At 31.3% G+C, this 24,818-nt stretch overlaps 1 protein-coding gene across 2 annotated transcripts in view; it reads left to right on the top strand.

Annotated features, from left to right (window-relative positions):
- LOC109594866 (disintegrin and metalloproteinase domain-containing protein 10-like) overlaps nt 1–24,818 on the top strand; it is a 104,668-nt gene that overhangs the window by 28,560 nt on the left and 51,290 nt on the right. For both annotated transcript variants that reach the window (XM_049964219.1, XM_020010113.2), the window contains exon 3: nt 15,879–15,997. In XM_049964219.1, coding sequence (XP_049820176.1) covers nt 15,879–15,997 — 119 coding nt within the window. The remainder of the gene's footprint in view (nt 1–15,878; nt 15,998–24,818) is intronic.

The following is a 24,818-nucleotide window of genomic DNA, read 5'->3' as shown; positions in this document are numbered from 1 at the left end:
AAACGTTTTTATTTATTGTTTCGTTTCCGACTGACAGTAAAAAACCGCCAATTTATTGATAGTATTTGTTGGCATCAATATTGCCGGGGGCAAATTTAAATATCAAACAAAAATAAATGGCCGGGGCGAAGGATTAAACCGAAATTTACTTCCCGTCCCATCCCGGACAAATCATGTAAATTTAATGGGACAATGTAGCCGGTCATTGGGCAATGAATTAAATTGTTTTGTTGACTAACACGAGTCCGAAACAGCGTTAACCGTAACGCCAAGAAACTTTTTTTTCACCGCCACACCAAACTCGATGTTTATGTGTTTTCATTCGTTAATTTTATTCATGGAACTGTAGATACCGGTGGCCGTTCCGTCGTTTTGTTTTTCGATGCCGAATCAATTTTCTGCGATTCGCAGTCGCTGAATTATCGCGATATTCAGTTTTTCGCAAACGGGAGTTTTATGTGCACGCGTCAATTCATGTGTGAGTCCCGTGTGATTAAGTTCACACAAATAAACCGAATAATCAATATCCCAATTAAAAAGGGACGGTACATAAAAACGGGATGATACAAACTCCAGGATTCGGACGGAATTAATTTAAAAACCTATTGAAAAAAGTTAGTGTTGGCTGTTATTAGTTTAATTAATTGTTATTGGTTTGGATCAGTCTGGAATTTAATATAAAGTTACAGCTTTAAATGTATGGGATTTTAAAATTATATTTGGGTTTTTGTTGGCCAAAATTTAATACACATTTGCAATTTATCAATAATGCAATATATGACCACGTCTAGGACATGATCGAATGATTTATGGTCTGAGGAACACTAAGGAAACGAAGAAAATGAAAATTTAATATTGTGTTACAAAATTTCCTTAATGTCCTTAATGTATACACATTTTTATATTAAAATTCTGTCATGTTAACATTTTAATTTAAAATTTTCTTAATAATCAAATCTGAACTGAATAAAATATGGTCAGATCCACAAAATGGATCGTTGGAAGTAATAATTTTACAAGAAATGGAATGTGTTTATTTTTAAGTCTATTAAATATATCAATAGTAAAATAAATTTAAAATATTGACAACCTTGAATATTAAAATAATATTACAGGTGCAATGCATATTTTCTACTTTTTGTCAGAATCAACTTTTACACAAATAGATAACTTGTCTGTTAAGTGGATATTACGTCTTCGGCTTATTATGGTTTTAAATTAATACGTTTTATAAAATTAGTAACCTGTTAAAGCTTATACCTGTATTTCAATTTCTTGTGTGATTGCAAATATGGTATAAAGAAGAACTTCAACATCGGATTCATTTGTTGTTCATCTTCTGTAATTTAGTCAAAGATTTTATTATTTGGCCATTGTCTTTCTCCGTTAAGGTTCTTATATATATATATATATATATATATATATTTGACATTGTAATTGTACACGGTCCTGGAAAGGAGTTCTATTAATGCAATTGCTGCAAAGTTCAATACGGCTCATTACACGGCTTCGTCCGAAACATATTTCTCATGGCGTACTTCTTTGTTGTCTTTATGCAATTTAAAAATTTACAATGCAAATTGAACATTCAAATTTTAAAGCATCTTTGTCTCCGCCGAGATAATCAGCACTCAAAAGCAGGGCAAGATAAGTAGATCTGTATAGGCTTTTCCACTACTAATTCTTTGTAAATTTTAAAGTGGTCCGCTTCGCGAATGCAGACGCGGGTCTTGTATAATAAGGAAATTATCAGGGATGAAATCAGACGGAATTATTTTAGGATGAACAGAAATATGAGATGCATATCACTTCACTATTCATACTTTTGACTTAATTATGTTATTTGGGTTATTGCTCTTTATCTTCAGTGTTCTCTTAATTTTTGACTTGTTCATTCGTAGAAGTTTCCGAGGAAGCTTAAATTAAATTGGCATTCTCATTCAACAAATCTTTCTGCCTATTACATAAATCAAGGGTTATTTTGGTGGCAACGATTTTTCGACCGTTCACGGATAATTTTTGGATGCGGAATTCAAAATAACCCTTATTAAATTTCGTCTATCATGTCTACTTTCTGGGCCTATATTATATATTCACGTTATTAGTTTATCTATTGACACTGATTGCAAATTAAAATTAAGCGGTGAAAATATAGATTTAGATAATTTATTACTGCCTGAAAAAAATACCCGGAATCTGTAGTATCTGTATATGTTTCGTTGAAATATATTTTTCTTAGATTCGTAACACATATGCATTCATGTTTTACGTCATAAATGTCACTAGTGTTTGAGTCACGATTGGTTTCCGATTTTTACAAAGGATTATGATTAAGTTTTGTTTTCTAAATAGAATAACTGTTGCGGAAACGTTGAGAATATTGTAGAAGGCTTTTGGGGACCAAGCACAATAAAAAACAACAAGATTTGGTGTTTGTAAACCGTCAGTTAACAATAAGAGACCGTGCTGATAATGTTGGCATATCAAAATGATCAGTCAATACTATTTGTTTTAAGGATGTTTTAAGTCTCAAGTCATATTAACTTCCCTTTATAAATTTAACAATTACATAGTAATAGAGTTTAATTTTACTTATGATAGATCAACTTATGCTATTTAAAATTTTATTACTACATATAATTTGTAATTAGTATTTTAATTAATTCTACACTAATATATTGTATCCACTATTATGGATAATTGCCAAATACCTTTTTTTCATAGAAAGTAACAGATGGCTAATAATATTTGGATCCCTATTTTGCCAGGACTTTTGCAGAACTGTGAATAAATCTTGCTGATTACTATACTCTTTGTGTTTTATTTTGTTGATCACTATATCCTATAAGTTTTCAATGGAGTTTAGAACGGGAAATTGACATGGCCAGTTCATAACATTATTTTTTTCCCTTAAGAGCCACTGCTTCAAATATTTTGAAGTGTACGTCAAGTCATTATCTTGTTGAAAATAAAGTTTTAGAGGCATATTTTTATCTGAATACGGTACCATATTGTTCCTCAATATTTCTTTATATATAAAACGATCCATGATACCCTCTATTCAAAGGAAAGGACCCATTCCAAATTCCGAAAAGCAGCCCCATACCATTTAATCACTCCAGATCGCTCGTTTCCAATCATTTAAAGTACAATGTAAAAGGGACCTGGTAAACTCAACTCTGGCTCGTCTGTTCTTCTCTGATAGTAGTGGTTTTTTAGTCTGGCCTACTCGCATGATGACCCTCTTGTAATAATCTATCTCTTATGGTTCTTGAAGAAACATTAATTCCAAATTGATTTTATATAATCCATTTATAATAATTGGTTTATATAATCTTTCTTTTATATATTGCTACTTGGAAGTATATTCATTTAAGGTGGTGGCAAGTAAATCGACAGATTTCCTTGAGAGGTTCAGGTCTCTTATTAGATTATTCTGTTCTTGTTGATTAAAACGGCAGGAAATTGTTAAATTTGTCTTTGATTTTTAATACAAAAATAGCAGTGGTGGATCTGTGATTTACAAATCTTTAGTAGCCAAACATTAAGCACTTTCTTTTACCCATCGTTCTCTGCTCCAAATGTTCATCCAAATACATGTTAACCATTCCCAACCGTCAGGACCCAAAAATTTATCCTTGTCTCTAAATATGGAAATTCCAGGTGTAGTAGTTGAATTCCTAATTTTTTGACCTTAAAATATATTTCTTCTTTATTTACACTTTTTACCAGAATTAAGTTAGTCTGTAATTCAAAAACATTTATGGAATTAGAATTTTAAAAATATGAATAAAATATGAATATTATGTTATTATTTTATCATCACATTTATTTGAAAATTTACTTTAAATCGTTAATTTAATCCTGATAGTGTAGTATTTCAAAGTAAATTTTCAAGTTTATTTAATCGTGATAGTGTAAAATTTATATAAAAGCTATATACCGGCATTTGTACTTGACTATTGACGTCGAGTGGAACGGTCCATATAATTCAATTTCAACATAACAAACACGCAACAGTCCTGCTGGTTTTCAAATATGATAAAATGGCGTGGCTCAATTTTAGTTTACAGGAAGTCCAATATACACAAAATATAACACGAACGAATATTGCGACACAATGTCAGAATGTACGGTCACGTCCGTGGAAACAAGTTAGTTTGCACATTTTGCAACATATTTAATGTTGCATGAAGGATATTCCTCAACACTATTATCTATGGGATTGTTATGATGAAGTGTGTTCAGATTTTGTGGATTTTAAAACAAATTTTATCGGCACTTTTGATTGTAACCTTCCCGAATGACAGTGACCACAATGACTACTCTATTATTATACGAATCGGCTTAATTTACCTTTGAATTTCGTTGAACGACTACGTTGCAATTTAATTACTGGCCTGGCATACCGAATGCGTATGAATCAAAAATGCATTAAATTTATTCAATCAATTTGCATTGTAAACGAGACATATACGGCTTATAATTTAAACATTAAAAGTGTGTTATTTCAAATCTCAAAGAACATTTATGAACATTGAATAGAAGTTTTACTTTTTAATTGTTACGGTATTTTACTACTTTAGTGAGTTAATATTATTTCATACATTCTGATATTGTTTCATAATACAAATTGCATCCCACACAATTAGGGATCGGATGTACTTCTTTTTACAACTCGTTAATTAAAAAATACAATACAAAGAATACCCCAAAGAAACCTCTTAATTAATAATTTGTTTTTAAATTTTTCATGTTGTTATATTTCATTATTTTTATGCCGTAATTCTTTTATGATATGAATTTTTTATGTTATAAACTGAAAAAGAAGCGGTTAAAAAACTAATAAATTTATTACTTATATAATAAATAATATAGTCGAACTTCGATAATTTGAATAACTAAAGAAATCTTATTAAGATTACAAAATAGTATGAAATAAATTTGCATTTACCCTGTAACCCAACTGTGGAAATTTTTTGCGTTATCACAGACACTATTAATCGAATTGTTATTGCACAACATTGAGGTTCCAAATATACAAATAAAATAAAATTTTCGTTTTATATTTAATTTTGATCTGTCTAGGCAAATTATGTGTTTGAATATTTATTAATTATAATTTTTATCATAATTTTTATTTTATACTTAATAATAAGTTTTGTAATAAAACGGTGAAAAAAGTTGTTATTATTATTATTATTATTATATATTATTATACATATATATATAATATTAAATTTAGTATTTGCCATGAAAAATATTCTGATATTTAAGCGCATCCACCAATATTTTAAAAAATCTTCGTGTACCGAATAATAAAACAAAATTATAAAAACATATTTTTGGTTAATAATCTTGCATATTTACTTTTATGTATATATCAACATCATAAAGTTGTAGCCCGTATTTATATTCTTTAAGGGCATATGAAAATTTTATTTAATAACATTATTAGTCTCGAATTCCATATTTCTCAACAATCCAGATTTCCTAGATTTTGTAAACAAGTTAAGTTTACTCTAGACGTTTACAATTCAAATAAGCAATTCGACGTGATATTCAGCCTGTTGAACCCGTGTAATATTTGACAAAGCAAATATTCAATATTATAAAGTCACGTTAATAAATTATAATCACGTTATGAATAAATTCTGAAATTTTAATACGCGGTGACTCTCATAAAATATGCACACACAATTTACAATATTAAATTTAATATTAATTAAAATGTTAAAAGCGAATTTAATATTAAATTACACTGAAACACATAAATTGTCCGTTTTAGTTATGGAACATTTTCATTATAATAATTTTGCATAACCAAAACGATAAGATAAAAATGAACATTTTTGCACTTTGTATATATATATATAATATCGCTCATATGTATATCAACTTTAGAGATGTTCATTTGTCTTCATAAAAGTGTACGTTTAAATATCCATATTATTGTCAGTTATGCAGTATGTTTGATAAGAACAATACAGCATTATTTGTGTTTACTAGTGGGTTTAGTTAGTTATTTATTAATATTTGAAAAATTTAAGGATTAAAAGTAGAGCAATTTTATAATAAAACCACTTTACGTACATTCTTCGAAGAGTTCATTCATATTGACAGTCTTTTTGCATTGATTTTCGGATCAATTTCTTCTCAAAGGTTTTCCATTGGATTGAGGTCTGGGTTTTGTGCTGGTCAAGACATGACACGTACTTGAGAAGCGAACCATTCTTTAACTTAGACCTGTGTTTCGAATCGTTGTGCTGGAAGGTTCACCTTAAACTCATGTTACCTTCGGCAAATGGAAGAATACGATTCTAGAGAATGTCTCGATAAACAAAACGGTCGATTATCCCGTCTAACTTAACCAGTGGGCCCATGCCAAAACCAGAGAAACATCTCCATACCATAACGCCTCCTCCACCATGTTTTCACAGTGGATCTCGTGCACTTGGTATTGTACCTTTCATTAATTGGTCCTCTCACCTATGAAATGTCATCAGATTTGAATAATCGGAGCCGACTTTCATCGGAAAACAAAATTATTTTCCATTGCTCATCTGTTTCACATGTTCTCTTGCAAAAAGTACTCTCACTGCTCTATAGTTTGAAAATATGAAGGGCTTATTTGCTGGTTTTCTACCCTAGAGACCAGCTCCTTTTAGTTTTAATTTTTTTGGTACTCTCAACACACTGAGTTCGTTTATTTTTTGATTTATGCTGGATGCGCGATAAAAGTGTCGTGAATGTGTTTTTGTTTTCCTGTCCAAAGCTCTGTTAATGTTGCGTTTTCTACTCTACTCCTTCCAGTTTATTCCTTCTGTTAAAATTGGAAATTGTTTTCGAAACGATTGAATTGTTTAAATTTAAATATACTGTAATTTTATTCTGCTTTTCACCATTCCGGAAATTTTGCTAAAATTTGTTGTTTAATTTGTATTGATAAATGGTCACTTCTAGGCATTTTTAACTTTAAGGAACGATGTCGGACATTGAAATAAATTATAAAATAAATTATATTGAATATAGAGTTTGGTTGCTTTACTTATGAACCTTGCCCGAAATAAAATGTTGTATAAAAACTATGTAAATAAATATATCTGTATCTATAAAATTAATTAAAATTAAAAAGAAATGTTTTTTTAATGAATTAATTTATTGCTCTACATATAAGCGATAGTGTACATATATATATACACACACCATATATCAAAATTGGTGGATGACTATATGTAAATGTTATGCTTTAATTGCGTGAGTAAAATTTGTTTATTTAATTAGACTCAAAAGATTGTTTCACCATGACGATCCGAAACAATTAGTTTATAATTTTGGCGTTATTTAGAATTGACAGATGACCTACCGGCGGCAGACACTGAAGTTCGTCGAACGGATTTAATTTCATTATGTTTCCACTGTCCGGTTTTGTTGGCATTGATTTCCGAGTTTTGCGTTTTGTTAAAGTCTATAAACAGTGTAATTGGAGTGGCAGTTGATTATTTCATGGCAGGGCCAACATACATTTACACAATATATTTAACTTAAAATCTAAGTTCAAGTGGCACACTGTTGTAATTGTCTTTAATAGTTAATTAACAGAATTGATATATGTACAAAATGAAACGGTATGAATTGTATAAACGTTGTTATTGGCATTTTTACATATATTATTTTTTAAATATATTTTTTAGTGTACAATAATTTGAGGTAGACATTATTTAACCCTTAGATTTACAATATCTCTACTGCACATAAATTGTATTTAAATCATACCTACCGGTGTACAAGTGGTCACGTAAAACATGTCGTGTGCCCACTCGTGAGCACGCGGGCCGGTAATGTTGTTGCATAGTGATCCACCGGTGGGGATACGGTCTTCAACGTGTTAAATTTGCCATGATGATATTATAGATAGAATTAATTTTACGTTAAGTAAAATATGAGATTAATTAAACAATATTGGAAGTCTAGACCCATGAAGAGTACATTTAAATTCAACCTTTCCAACATCATACGGCAAATCAATGACTACGTACTCGAAAATCGGAGGGTCTGCCACTTTCAGACTTTCCGAATTATCCCTCGCAAATTAACTTGTTACAAACTAAAAAATCGAACTTGTTTACTTTAACGAATTCATTAATAACCATCTAAAAAAAAGTCAATTTGGAGTACTTTTTAAAAGATTTTGCTGAATATACGAAACAATTCAACTTTAATAAAACTTGGCAGCTTGACAAATCTTTCTGTTCGAATTCAATAATCTGTGTCAATATATTCTCTCCTTAATTGAATTGGTTACATAATTATATATACACAATCATGGTTGTCCTGTTACAAATCCAATTAGCGCACAGGATTTCGTATTAATAGAATTTTATGTTGTATGTAATTTCAATGTAAACGTATTTTGGGTAATATTAAAATTTAATAATGTAATGTTGGTTAAACAACTTGGAGTTTCTGAAACGCACAGTAATCTGTCATGTGTTTGCCTACATCATGGAATATGCGGCAGGAATTTAATCTATTTTCCGGCGCTCCACAATTATTTATTTGCGACGACGTTTAAGTGTAAAGGCAAAAATACTCAACAACTAGTCATTAACTACCAGACAACAATCAGTCACGTACTATTGTGTTTTACATAGATTATCCGCTTTCAGTTGGTTTTACACCGTTCCATACAAATTATTGAAGAATCATCTTTTATTTTCCCTCTCCCTTACTTTTGGAGCCGTACAACAAATCCGGTTACTGATTAATCCATTACACTTGACTCTAATCCGGCAAGAAAATATTTTAGCCAATTCATTACCTAAGTACATCATCTATTTAATGTCACGCGGTTAATGATTTGTAAAGTGATATACTCTTATAGGTTCTGCATTTATCTTTTGACGCTGCGCTGCAAGGGCAACGGGAAAACCTACAAATAGGAACAACGTCGATCAATCAATATATATATTAAGTGGTTGCGCAAAATATTGTTACATGTTAAATATTGATTATGCGGGTTTTTGCATGCGGTTGCAACACAACGGGTGATGAATGGACACTTTCAAGTACAATAGTGGTGGTTTTGTCACAGTCATTTTAATGAAAACATTCCATTAACCCACCAATTTTTGATCTTATAATTAGTTTTCGTGTGGTTGTGTGTAGAGGTAAACATTACAAGGGCTCTGTGACCATTTTCATTATTCTTGTCGACCATACAGCTTCTGAAATTATAAAATTACTGTTTTAAGCATCACATTTATTATTTCATTATTTTAAATTATAAATGTTTTAAAAAAAAATAATTATAAATTTATCTGAATATCTCTAATAAAATAGTATCAAATCTAACTTCAACTAACTGAATGTTCAAATCTCTCTCAAGTATAAACCATTGAAAATAGGATGTTATCAATAATACAAACATAATATAGTAACAGGCATTCAAACCAAAAGAACAATAAAAAAAATTAAAAGTTTAATCTGTAGTCGAATTCATGAAATATTTCTCAACCAACTATTCAAACTAGTCATGCCATAAGAATAACAAAGTCATCCTTCTTGGATTATTCATCTACCAAATTGTGAGGCAACCAACCACAAACTATCATACTCACCACCCCACATTTTCAGAAAATACTACTTACTTTGCTTTATTGCCCAAAAAAGGAGATAAAGCTGTGTTCATCAATTAAAATGAAGGACCCTCTTATTGCTTAAAACCTATAAGCAGATAATACACTGGGTATCAATGTAATCTTGCAAAAGCCCGAACCGAATCAGTATTAACTACTATCAAAGTAATTTATAGCTCAAGACAGATGTATAAATTTCATCCAATTATCATAATAATAAAAAAGTACATAGTACAAAATCTTTACTGTGAAATAATTCTGTGAGTTGGTATCATCCCAGAAATTTCGGGTAATGAATCTCATCCATATCACCAACAATCTTTCTATCTCCTACCCATCGGATATCCCATATATGACTCTAAAAAGCAATATTAGACTTTCTAATGTCTCCATCATTAGTAAAACTAATAAATGTGAGTAAATAAACTCTCATTAAATCAGACAAACAATAGAGATAAAAGATTACACTTATGACTAGGAACAGAAAATATTTTGACGCCTGAAAACCTGTTATCAAAGAACATTGGCGAACAAATTGTATTTAAAGTGAGCATAAATAGTTTTAATAAAAAACCTTTTGTTATTATCCTAAAATAATTGGTTAATTTTCATATGGGTATCATCTCAGGAAGTAAAAATTATGAGAAAGGAGACTAACTCTCAAACAAGTCTGAAACTCATAAAGTACCTTCATAAACAGATATACCAATGTCACATATGATGTATACGTTATTAATAGCATATAAAGGTTGATGCAAAGACAATATTAATATTAAAATTAATAAAATTGTAACTTTTTGTAACTAATATAAAAAGAGTATAATTTTTAGATCTATCAATTAAATTAGCATAAAAATTCAAGCATAAAAAATACGTTTTCTTCTGGAAACGTATAAAGTTTCAAAAATTATTCCGTCCAATACGAAAAAAATGGGGAAGAACAAATTAATTAATTAACTCGGAACTTCTGATAAAAAAGTCCGAAATTAAAGTCTTGGCACTCCGGTCCGGTGCAATTCGCGTAACTTATTTAAGTTTGGAAGCGGTTAATTGTAGATCCAACTCACAATTTTTTTTCCGAAACAAACGGATTACTTTAAATTAAACCTGCGAACTTTCAATCGGACGTATTCAATTTGAGGACGATTTGTTTTAAATCAAATCGCTATTCAGGGACAATTGACGGACTTAATTCTGATTTTATTACCGATCTCTCGCCGCAATCACGCCATTAATTTTTTAATTAATTTTCAGTCGTTTGGATGTGTTCGAATGAAAAAAAAAAAACAAAAAAAAAAACGCGGACGTCTATAATTAGCGGGTAGAAAATGGGTCATTAATTATAAAGGCGGGAGAGTTTTTATGATGGTTGTGCAAGGCCAGATGTAATGTTTAATTATTTTAATGGTGCACTAATGCGAAAAGGCATTTAATTGATACACCGGAACATATTTTGTTAAATATCGGAAATTTTTTTGCAATTAAATTACCTCATATATGATGCTTGCGGGGTAAAAATATGAAACTTATCTATGGCCTTGTATATTATCATTTTCTTGCAACCGAAACGGGTACAGCGAGCCAATAAGCAATAAGATGTTTTGCTCATTTTTAAATCGATTTGCGAGAAAATAAATGAGCAATGAATTACTCGTAGATTCTCCCATTATCAGAGCGGCAGTTCTATATTGCATCTTATGGTTGTTGCACACTTTATTTTGTTGCATGCTATGTCATAGTTGAACATAGTCACTAAATTAACCCCAGTATATAATAATTACCCCTGCGGCTTCTGAACATTCAACAATAATTCCTTTGAGCTAGTTATTTGTTGAACCAGTCGCGCGGCGTTTGGTAATAAGCTGCTTCGGTTTTAGATACATAAGTAATTAGTTTAAATAGCGATGCCTTGTTCGTATTGAACTAAACATTATTGTTAAATTAAATGTTTATCGTAAATATTATGAAATGCTTTGTCAGCTACATCTCGCACTGAGTTTCAAGGGCTGGGGCTACTGGATCAAAAATTTTTACATGCAGGAATTTCGGGCTCTTTATGGGCTCATGAATGGTGAAAAAAAACAAAATTGTTGCTCAAAAAATAATTGGTGTTTTTTTAAATTTTAAGTTTTCTATTATAATTTTTCAATCCCAAAATTTTTACTTTTGGGCCAAAATTAGACCATAAAGGGCCATAAATCTTAATACTAAATACACTTCGAAATTTATAGAATTAACCATTTAATGTTAATGAGAAAAGTACCTCTACATATAAAATTTAAAAAAAATATCTTTTATATTTTGCGTTATTTTTTTTTCTTTTGGCCGTTCATGAAAGCATAAAGAACCCGAAATTCCGGCATGTACAAAATTTGGATTCTACAGCCCCAGTCCCTGAAATTCAGTGAAGGGTTTTGTTTCATGGTAAAACTACACCCCGTCATTTTAAAAATATAAAGAAAAACCTATTATTTTTATGACCGAATTAATCCATAAAATGACCGAATATTTAGTACTAAGAACACTTCGGAATCGATAGAATTAACCGTTTAATGTCAATGAGAAAAGTTTATTGAGCTTCATTTTTTTCCTTTGAGCCCATAAAGAGACAGAAATTCCTGCATGTAAAAATTTTTGATTCGATAGCCCCAGGCCTTACGGTCAAGCTACACCCCGTACTTTAAAAATAAAAAAAGCGGTGGTTAGTTTTACTTTTTTGCCGAAATTAGCCCAGAGACATGCAATTTCCTTTTTATCGAAGTGCGAGGTGCAGCTTTTCTCACCTTAAAATCATGATAAACTTCAATCGTTTTCAGATTTTCTTGATTTTTGTTTTAGTATATCTATTTGGGTTTTCGATACATCTATAGTTTGTTCCAATTGAAATAGAGAATATTTTAAATTTCATTTGTTCATTCCATCATTAAGGGAAATTTATTTATTATTTTTTGAAACGGGTACACGTGATTAAACACCATTAAATTATTTAGTTCAGTTTGAAATTAAATTTTACACTTTGAAAGGAATCGGTTTAAATAAATTAAAATCTTCCATTTGTGAGAACATTTACATATGAACTCCTAGTCGTATTAGGTTAATGTCAAAGTAAAATGTACTCGGCGGTCGTAAACCGAACGCAATTACAGTTAATATTCTTGGTGAAACCCGAGCGACGATGCTTGTTGCTGGGTCAGTTCCTGAATATTTAACAATAATTCGATTGAGCGGATTAATTGGCGAAATAGTAGAAGCACGTGTGTTAATAAGCTGTTTCAGACGAGAATTTCGAACTAATTGCTTTAAATAGCACCCACTTAGTCTGCATTTGTACCATCCATCGTACATAATATTCGTGGAAACGTTGCATTTCCTGATCGAAATTTTATCTAAACTTTATATTTCGCAAGCTCCTTTGCCTGCCGCCTGGAAAGTGCAACCGCTGCACATTTTGATTGGTAAAATTGGTTCAGAAAAAGCTTTTTATAAACTTTTCCACATTTTCATTGTACTGGAAATGTGCAATCGAAATGCGATTAAATAATATCTCCTGACATTTTGTTCTATTGTCGCTTTTACCTTGTGTGCATATTGAAACAGATACAAATTAATTAAAATTCTTCTGCACATTGTGTATTTTGTGTGTGCGTTCAATATTATTCTTGATTGTATTTGATGTCAAAGTAAAATGCTTCGGGAGTACGCACAATTGCAGTTCATTTTTTGACAATGCAACGGTGCCATTCATTGGTGTTTGGTGCCTGATTGTTTCACTACAGCTCTGTAATCGAACTAATTGGCGAAATAGTGGCATCGAGTCTGTTAATACGATGTTATTCATTGGTGTTTGGTTCCTGAATATTTTACCATAACTCGGTAAGCGGATTAATTGGTGAAATAGTGGCTCTAGTCAGTTAATACGCTGTTTTGAAATGGAGTTTGTGCTAATTAGTTTAAATTGCATCGCTTCATTTCTATTGGAACCAGATCAAACTGTAATATTTAATATTTGTTTGCAAACTGCTGTTTCCTGACCCAAATTGTTTTATAACTTTGCACAATGGTTTATTTATTGAAATGTGTGATTTCATTACTGTGAGGAAGTGGATGTGTATTCACTGTGCGTTATGAAATAATATGTTCAAATCAAATTGTAACAAAATACTTTACTCTAAATTGTTGATGTGTCAATAATACATATACAATAATATATATTGTGACTAGTGACATCACTCACTACTCTTTCCCCCTTTCATTTACTATTTTAGTTTTATTTCATTTTTTAATATTCCCAAGATTTTTAATATTGGAAATGAATATCAAGTAAATTTTAAGAAGTATTTAACACACATCAAATTAATTTTAAATTTAATTTTATTATTAATTTCTAAATTATTTAGAAGCTTTCGATTCAAATATTAAGATATTATTTATTTTTCAAAAATTATAAAGGTTCAAACATTTCTTCATTTTTATCTTTTAAATTGAATGATTTGATTACTTTGGTTAAACAGATTTAAGAATATCATTTCATATTGACTAATATTATTTAAATATTTGAAACAGTATTTTAAATTTATTTTAATTTTTATATATTTGATAGACGAAAATGTTTTTATTCGGTTCATTGTTAATTTATCAGTTGTTTAGGGGCGTAACTTATCTCAGATAAGCTTTTCTTTTTAAAATTTTGTCGCTATAACTGGAATTGGATCATAGCAATCTGAATCAACAACAAATAATCCAAATGTATAATGTCCCACAAAGTGTAATAAGTCGTGCTTAGTATCGTTATTGGCAAACTGATAATACCAATATACGACGTAGCGGTGGATGACAACGAGCTACAACTTGGTTTTCTGATTATTATTGTTACACGAAATCTCACATTCTCTACATACAAAATTCATACAGACGGTGGAATCATCATAAGTCTGTATATTATCAGAAGAATCATGGTCTTAGAGCCGGAATACGTTTTCGATACCCTTTATCAAACAGAAATTATTGAGCTGCCCGAGCAGCTCCAGCAGACTCTCATCATTGTTTCTCAGATATGTTTAGGTATACTTTATATTACTCATATTAAACCAATTATTATACATTTGGTATTGCAAAATATTATTCTGAAGGTTATTATTGAAAATGTATGGGTCATTCTCAAAGACAAAATTACACTCGAAACCAGTAATCTCAAAATATGGAACTTGCTAATGCTCTTAGAGAAGAAGCTATGGATGAAGAATTTATTTATATACTTATTTTTAGGGTGAAAGCGGTTTATAGAGCAAAGAAGGACTGACCAAGTACTTGTTAAATGTTGCAGTTAATAAATAATACATATAATGCCATTGATTTACAGATATTTCAAATTAGCCATCAAGAGGCGCGTAGTGTGAAAATTATTTAACAATTAAAGCAAGTTATATTTCTTAAAATTTTTATATAATTATGTGTTTAATTTAGTCATACATATACCTCAATAAATTTAGTGTATGGATAACATTCATTCCTTAGTCCTCTGTAATTTGTGCAAAACTTGTTTATACATTGTACATACTCAGTTTGTGTGCCTTCCAAATTAAACAAGATTACATTTGATGTGAAAGTAAAATGTACAGTAAATTAAACTTGGTCGCAGTTAATATCCTTGATGAACCCCACTATATGTTTATGGTGTGGTCCTTTAATATTTAACAATAATTCGGTTGAGGGTATTAATTGTTGAATTACTGGCTTCACGTGTGTTAATAAGCCGTTTCGTCCGTGGATTTAGAACTGAATTGTGTAAATTGCGATGCTCTGCTCGTATTGGGATTACACCGAACATTAAATATTTATATGTGGTTAATACGTTGCCCCGTAACACTAATTGGAATCAATACGTCACTTTTTATAACTTTGTAACAATAAATGATAGAACAATGGAAAAAGTTTTTGTATTTATTACTCAGAAGTTTCGAAGTAATAAAACTTTTAATGGGGCATTTGCGTGAAAAAACCGGTGTAATAATTGCCTTAAACCATATTTGATCAATTTAGACGATGTGCTCTCCTTCACTTACCACACACCGTGGATTAAGTTTCACTCTCCAATATCCTATTTACATTTTCCCGAGCTATATATTTTTCAGACGTTGTCTATTAATATTTTAACCCACCTAGTCCGATATTAAAAGCAAACTTTGTACACCATCGGCGCGGAGCTTATGTGGAAGACTGATAATTTACTTTATTTTCCAGGGTGTTTAAGTTGAGACTGGTACCGGACAAAGAGGTGTTTGCCGGCGACGTATTATTCGAATCGACTAGAGGACTGATTAATTTCGATCCCGGAGTTGTGTACACTGGAACTTTAGAAGGTAATTGCATCATGCCGCTTTTTATTTGCTTGGATCATTTTCCCTCAAATCAGTTGAAATTAAGATGCAGTTTAAAACTGCTGGGACGAAATAAAAATGTTAAGTCATTTAGGAAATGATGTTTATATTTAATTTTAATTAAAGTCGACATTGGTACATATCTTACAGAACTAAGTTAACAAGCAAACAGTATCAAAATGCGATTAAGGCCAAACTATAATACTCCAATCATGATTTATATGCAAACTAGAGAGATTAATCGATAATCTGTAAACCTCGGACAGATCACACAGAAACACGCACACATACACAAGGGTATTAATTTCGTATGTTTTCCCCGTGCATGGATCGTACTCGTTGCTAATTGAATTATTTTGTCAGGAAGTGGTAAAGGGAATCCTGCCGAAAAAAATGTTTTCACATTTCGCGTTCAATTTCTTGTCAGACTGATGTACGGTTTCAGGATTCACTAAAAATAATGCAATAAAAGAGTTCTTAGTTTGCTTTCATCGAACTCTGAGAGAAAAAGGTCTAATATTTCATTGGACGAAGTGCGGTCTAAAGTTAGTAATGAAAGTTTTCGGTTTGGTCAACACGGTGATTACAAAGTTTTAAAAGCTCTTAGGCCACAACTACATAATTGTTTAGCTGTTGTTCTATTGCCCGTTACCGTAAACTCTATGGGGGACCGACAATACTAATGCCATTCTACGATTGGGGAATTGACTGAAGCGAATGGAGGAATTTAAGCATTAATTCGAATTAAATTAAATTAAATCCACCGGCACAATTGACAATACTTTGTGTATTTGTGATGTTTGCCGGAAGTACAAGATTTAATACGCTTTACACAATATGTTTGTTAATAAATTCTAAAATGTATTTGACGGCAATTAATGTAATTATAATATATGTAATATTGTGCTCCATATGTGTTTTAAAGTAATGTTTTACTCTTTTTACTACGATATGTAGCCTGGAGATGAATCTGACGTATAATTTTTCAGCTTAAAACTTTTTACTAGAAAATGAAAGAAGTCGAAAACCCTGTAAGGGTTTTTATTTCATTCTCTATTTCTGGTTTTATCTCAGCGGTTACAGCTAAAATAAAACCAGCAGGGAATATGCTTTACGAAATATACTTTACAATTTTATTACGGAGAAGTAAAATTCACAGTGAAGTCCATAAGTTTATAATTTTTTATTGCAAAGTGCATATGTTAAAACTTCATTTGTATAACAGGATTTACTTTAAGAATTTAATTTAAAGTTTTAATCTACATATAATAATAATACCTCAGTTATAAATAATGTATATAAAATTTACAACAATCGTGGAAGTAGGAGTACATAAAATGGCAGAGTTGTAATTACTAAAAGAAGAAATAAAATGAAATACGTAACGGTGTATTCCTAGTTTAAAGAGTAGTATTTTAGATTGAACTCGGTAAAGTAAACACACCACCATTTTATATATTTATTTGTACAGCTGAACATAAAAGTATGATGATTTTGTAAACGAAGAACAAACAATTTCTCACATACAGAAATTAATTGCTAATAAATTATCCAGAGCAAATTATTTCTTTATAAATATACCGTCGGTACCGATGGATCAAATTTAGTGGGAAAAATCTTTATAGAGAAATTTATTTTGTTGATTGTTGTATAAAATTTATTAAATAATTTTTGTTGTTCAATCTGCGGTATTTTTTAATTCAGAAAATCTCCAAACATTTATAAAATTCATGAAAATGATAAAATCACATAAAAATTAAAATATCATCAAGTGTGAGTTGTTTCAATAAATGTGAATATGAAAACGGATTCATAATTAAAATATTGACTTGCACAAATAAATGTAAACAACCAACCCGATTTGTATAAAGTGGATTGTTAATATTTAGCAGTTAATGTAAATATGTGTTTATATTACTTAGATAACGACCTAACTGCAATACGTGTGTTGAAGTGGCACGCCAAAATTAAAACCACCCCACGTGACAACCGAGTTAATCACGTAAACTCTAACGAACTCAGAGTGTGGCGTATGAAATCCATCTCTCGCATAGACAAAGTGGTAGAATGTTCCGAATCTTGTTAGCGAAAATAATACATTAAGACGTAAACAGTACGCAGTTGTATGAATGTAATTGTAATTTAGAGTTTGGGGATTTAATCCTGTGCCTAGAATAGCAGATTTCTCGAAATTCGTAACAAGAAGATCTCTTACGTGACACAAACAATGTTGAAACTTCAAATTTGAATTACAAAACAACTACAACGTACGGCGCATTTCCCGGGGACTAAAAATTAGTTTTTAAACTTTTCCACGTTCTTCGCTTTAACCGTGTTAAATTCTATTTATGGCCCCGGTATATATTAAAATTTATTTTTTCCTTTCATACATAATAGTTTCTTTCTTGGCAGTTAATATTTTTTTATTCTCTTCGGTACTTTACAATGTTGTTGATAATTTCTTTACTTAAGTGCTTTAAGTTTTTATTAACTGTTTATTTATTATACGACGTTTCATGTAACTCACGATCTAGTTCATTGGAAATTGTTTTATCTGCAATGTCGTTCGCGTAATGCACAAAGGCAAAACACAAATGAGTTAATGCTGTTTTCCATTTAATGGAAGAAATATGAACGTACGCTCTCAAACGATTTATGATGTCAGAGCAATGTAATGAACTACAGAAATGCACAATTCAGTTATGTAATATTCAATTGAATTCATTTAGACTTTATCGTATCTAAATGCGGCGTCAGCTTTACATAATGTGTCATTGAAAGAGCTTTAAGCGTTTACAGATCCGATAAGCGAATTCATTCCCCTAACCGGAAGAGTTGCATGAGATATTCGTAAGATTTTTCTTAATTTACTGGCTGTATAAAAATATATTAATAAAGTGTGGGGTGTACTTTTTAATATGCACATCATTACATAGAGTATTGATCCGATAACCCGAAACTAAGTAGTGAAATACACCGCAGTAGGATCGATCGACGAATGGAATGAGAAATGTAAATGTATTTTAATCTCAAGAGGACCACAACTTACATCAATTACCGACAGGCAAGTTAAATTACAAAAGTACCTTCTTTATTCGCCATAAACCCTGTTTTATGGCCCTGACAGAAGTTCCACGAAACGCACGACATGGAAAATATAGAAAATCTATTTTCCTTTATCACAGGATCGTTTATTTAACTTGCCCGTGGATTGTTCGGTTTAATATAAAAATCTATTTTCTTTGGGCTTTATTGTCGCTATAAATTCATCTCAGTGATTGGAACAGATCACCCGATTTAATTCATTTATTGCCGTTCTTCGTTCTTTTCAGGTGAAAGAAAATCGTGGGGTTTTCAATTTAATAAGATACTACAAATATTTATTTAGTAAATAGAAACTGCCCAGCTAGTGGATTTTTCAACTCCCTCATTTCCATACTATCGTTTTATTTTTTATTTATGTATTTATCATTTAAAAAATTTGATTCTTCATTTAATTTGTATGAAGATGATACGCAAACTCCTTTGAAAAGTTCATGTTTCTTATGAGATAGTTAAGTATTTACTGAACTGTTGGAATTGATAAATCTGCTTCAGAGTCTCTATAGTTTCTTCATCGGATGATGTTTCAAATTATTTCATCAGAATGTGGTACAGGTCTTAACGGCGAAAATAGATTATGTTTTGTGCAGTTATATCTATTGTTCCTATTAGTATCTACAAAAATAACTGTCATTTTGGTAACTGTCATTGTATCTTTTCTAAACTCAAGACTTGTATCACATCTGAAATGTAGAGCCCAAGTGTTATCTTGGTCTCTCAAATGAACGGTAAAAATATGTTAGATAAACTCTTTTCTCAAAGTAAGAAATACCATAATAATAATATGGGAATTTCGGATCCAAATGAAGAGAAGAAAAAATAAGGTTCAAAAATAATAGTTTTTTTTTTATATAATTATGGATGTGAATAGAAATTTTCACATTATAAGAGTTTCTGCCTCTTTAAACTAAATTTTTTTTTGGCCTTTAATTACCCCATAAAGAGCATAAAATTCTTGTAATGTAAAAAGTTTGGCTTCGATAAATCCAGTCTCTGTGGGTGGTTTCGGTTACGGTAAAGCTACACAGCCCAAAATGTTTACTTTGGTGATGAAATTTACCCATTAACAGTCCAAAATTTCAATATAGTTGGTGTGTCAATTTGGCGTAGTGCTGAATGCAGTTAAATCCACCTGTTTTTTACTTTTTTTTAATGTTGGGGCTAGTGAAGGAACGGAGTATGAAGAGGTCAACTAGATTAAGTTAGTTGGTATTTTAAAAACTAGACCTTTTAAGAGTATATCTGATGTCATCTTTTGTATCAGTACAAATAATTTTTTGTTCTCTAGCACCATGAGAATTTTTTTTATTAACCTGACATATCATTGTGTTATCACTGTTTCTAACTTTATGAAACATTGACGTCTTTTTAATTTTTTACATTGAAAAAACCATTTATCTCTGGAGACTCGTCATCCTGATAACTATAACAGATGGTAGGAAGCGTTTTATATTTTAAGAAGGACAATTTAAATGGGACTTCTTAAATTAAAATGGTCTGAAAGGATTTAATTAATGTAGCAGATGCAATTTATCATAGGAATCTGCCTTTGTACTTTGTTGCGTTAAAGTTGTGCTAGAATTTTATCTAATAATTCCTTAGCTTTTTGCCTCTTTCACTCCTAGAATTTAAAAATTACTTAGATGTAATGAAAATGCACACCTAATAACACCAGTCGAGAGATTGTGTTACGCAACAAAAATAATGAATAATATTGTGTTTCAGAGGAGTTGTAGTTCAAATTCCCTTTTAATTAAACACTTTTTTAATTTAAAATTCTCAGAACGCCTTAAGCATATTGTAGAACAAAATATAATGAAGAGACTAATTTGATGTTTTATTCAAACACAAATTACACGGTGAAATAACGTTGAAATCTGAAGAGCCAACAAAAAAATACAATGAAATCGTACAAAAAATTGTGAAACAATGATGCCTTACAAACTCCGACGTGTTCTCTTTTTCCTTCGGTACAAAATGAGAAGAAACGATTCGGTACTGTGTTCTGATATATGAAATTAAATTATACCACACGGATGTTATCCACATTTAAATTTATTCCGCATTGTAAAAAAATCAGATTTCCATACGCGGTCGTATTCGAGATGCAGCTTCACGTGTGAAAAGCCGATGGGAAATTCCGGGGACGGAATTTATTCGAACCGAGGAACTTTTTCCATTATGTCGCTCATTAAACATGCTGATTGAAATAAAAATTTATCTTAATCTGGCTACAATTATTGTGACGAAACCCAACTTAATAATCGAAATATTATAACATATACAACAAAGAGCCAACCGAAAGTTTTTCGATTAGACGGTGACATTATAAATATCGGGAAAATCGAACCGTTGGGAAAGATAACTTAACAAACTTAAGAGATTGCCAGCAAACACTCTCCAAATCGTCTTACCCGGAGACAATTTAGAGGTGATTAACTTCGTTTTAATTGCTTATCTTGTGAACCCGCCCAAATTGAATATCACCGTCGAAAATACGCCGATCGTACGGGGAAAAGTTCGAAACTTTAAAGATTCGAGACACTTTCCGCAAGGATGAAATGTAAAAAAATCGTCTGATTCGGAGATTTTTACACAAATTTAGGTTGTTAAAAAGTGCTGCGAAGGAAAAAGTAAGCAAAGACAGAAATGATTGTGTAGAAATTTGCATGGTAGTCATTTAATCTCCTTTTAGAGCCCAGATAAGAATTACATCCCATCCATCAATTCGTATTCCGCAGCCACTGTCTTATTCATCGGGACAAGCGTTTCATTAGCAAGTTGATGAAAATTAATTCATTATTCATTTGTTACGCTGACGTTTTAAATAAATGAGACACATAAGTATTCGCTCGGTGTTTTTAACTTGTTATTTTTCCCCCGGCTGCTCTTTGAATTAAAGTTAATTCGGCAAATTTCATTGTTGACGTTAAAAATTGTTAAAACACCTCAATGAACCGTCGAATTTACGACCGGGTTCATAAAAATAATTACTCGTGTTAATTATGGTTATCCGCGACAAAAGCGACTGAAATCTTCATCACAAAACGAGGTCGGAACCGGCAACAAAGAAAAGAGGACCTCAATGGGAATCCTAGAAATGTTATGCACGCGAAATGGAATCGCAAATAATGTGAGACCCACAAGACTCACCGTTATCCGGGACGTAAAATACTTTGGAGGACCCGAAATGCCAGCAATTAAAAGTTTCCGTGCGGGCATCATTTTATTTAGAGCGGGCTTCGCGGAGGGCACGTCATTACATCGAGTGGGAGTCGAATTCTAATTTCCGGTCCTGGAACAATTGCCGAAAGACACATGCGGATAATTGTTATTAACGCAAAGCAACGCCGTAAATTCCTTTGTTAAAAACAACCCGGAGACTTTGTAATCTCCAAGAGCGCAACTTCTTTCACACCATGTTTTACAATGCGACCGTTTTTTGTCAAAAGGAATTGGCAATTTTCAACGAAATTTCATACGACATGCGAACGAGTAAATCCTTACACAGAAGTACCGTCTCGACTCCTTAAATATTTGCTCAAGCTCCAATTAGCGTTCTAATATCGAGGTCGGCCCGCTCTATAAATTTACTTACACATTCCATCTGCTTAATTACCGATTCTGCATAATTCAAACACTCCGGTTAATGGTAAAGGGGTATACGAGAGATGCATGGGCATAATTAAACCCGGCATACGGTATGAGCGGGAGTGCCCGCCCCGACGACCGACTACAATACAAATCTCAATTTATATCCGAATTACCGGGCGTTATCAATTCTGAACGGAATTGCAAATAGTACGGCGTTTTATCTCGCCACAGTGTAGCGTTCCTTTTTTCGTTGTCTTTGAACTATTAAAATTAGATTCCGTGTCGATTCTGACTATGAGTAAAAGCCCTGGATTATGGATGGTGACGTTTCACACGAACCGGATATGTTTCGGATAGATAATCATGGGCCGTTGTTGATGTCAAGCACGCCCACAAGTTCAACTTCGACCGGAACACTGCTGGTAAATAGAATAATTCATAGTGAAAAGTTCAAAACATAGAGGGATTCGAACTAAGTCTATTATTGACATTGGTACAAGAAGTCCTATCATTGTGAATCGCACAAATAAAATGAACTTTCTACTATGTAATGAATTATTGTTGCAGTGTGTTTAAATGAGGGAATTTCAACCACTATCGACTGCAGATGTACATTCTTTAATATTCTTGTCGAGATTCATATTCTTATACACTGTACGATAATTATAATCCCTACTGTGTACTATAGTGGAGAAGGCGTTATGGTTTGGGAAAGATTTTCTGGGTTTGGCATGGGCCCGCTGGTTAAGTTACTATAAACATAATAGTGCATCATGATAACATGAGTTTAAGATAGACCTTCCATGCAAAAAGACTCAAATTTGAATGAACTCTACAGAGAAGTTCAAAATCAGTGGAAAGAAATATTGAACGATTATATTCAAAAGTTACTGAAATCAATGAAAAAAGGTGTTTAGAAGCTATTAAAAATACTAAATACTAAATAAAGGAAAGCTAAATGTAAGTAGGTTGTTTTATTTTATAGTTGCGCCACTTTTGACTATTCGATTTTTTCAAATATTAATAAATATCTGGCTAAATCCACTAGTAAACATTTATATTGCTGTATTGTTGTTATCAAACATACTGTATAACTGACAATAATATGGATATTTAAACGTATTCTTTTATAAAGGCAAATGCAAATTTATAAAGTTAACAATAAATGATAATCATTCTTGACTTTCACATAAAATCAAACCCAATAATGTTCAGTTGAAAAGCTCAAACATAACGTAAAGAGTACAAAACATAGAGGGATTCAAACTAGGTCAATTATTGACATTAATACAAGAAGTCTTATCAATGTTAATTATACAAATTAGAATAGTTTCTTATAGTGCGTTTAAATGAGGGTCGGGTATTTCAACAACTATCGACTTTATATAATAAACTAATACCTTCATCCGATTTACTAATTGTGAAGAGTTATAAAACGCCTGTTCTTTTCTGTTATTTAAAATATCATCCAGCTGAATAGTTCGTTTGTATAAACATTAAGCTGCAAAATTAAATCACCTTTATAATAAAATTTTATTAAATTAAGCGAAATTTAATATTAAAATTTTCTTTGATCTTCTTATCGAGATTTAAATTCATGACTATACTATAGAATTGAGTGGATCTATAGGTCTACACGTTTCCTTTACCAAATTAATAAAATAAAAAATTGGAAATTTTATACTCTCAGTGACAAAGTAATTGTAACAGCAAAATGGGGTGTTCAAATTTAAAATTGTTTCGATAAAATATAGATGTTATAGTAAACAAATTAAATTCGGAAATAAAATATCAATCATTTTAGATTTTTTTAAATAATTTTGTTAATAATGTATTTGTCCATCGAGGTTAACTAAGTGTTCCCAACACATTTTAGCATTGATTCAATGAGGTGTTCTATTTTCTCTTGAGGTATAGTACTACAAGCTATATGTACTTCTAGTCTTAGAATCTCCAAAGTCCATGGGGTTAGGGCAAATTTTCTAACATTCTACTCATCATAAGGCAAACATGTTTTATGGATGGAAGGTCGGGGGATCTGACTTAGCGATGGCGTTAGATTCACATGGGTCTCTTCAAAAAAGTTTAAACTAACCCTGGCAGCATA

The sequence above is a fragment of the Aethina tumida genome, chromosome 3 (genome assembly GCF_024364675.1).
Source record: "Aethina tumida isolate Nest 87 chromosome 3, icAetTumi1.1, whole genome shotgun sequence".
Taxonomy (NCBI): Eukaryota; Metazoa; Arthropoda; class Insecta; order Coleoptera; family Nitidulidae; genus Aethina; species Aethina tumida.
Note: the sequence above shows the minus strand (reverse complement) of the source record. Positions and strands in the feature narration are given on the sequence as shown.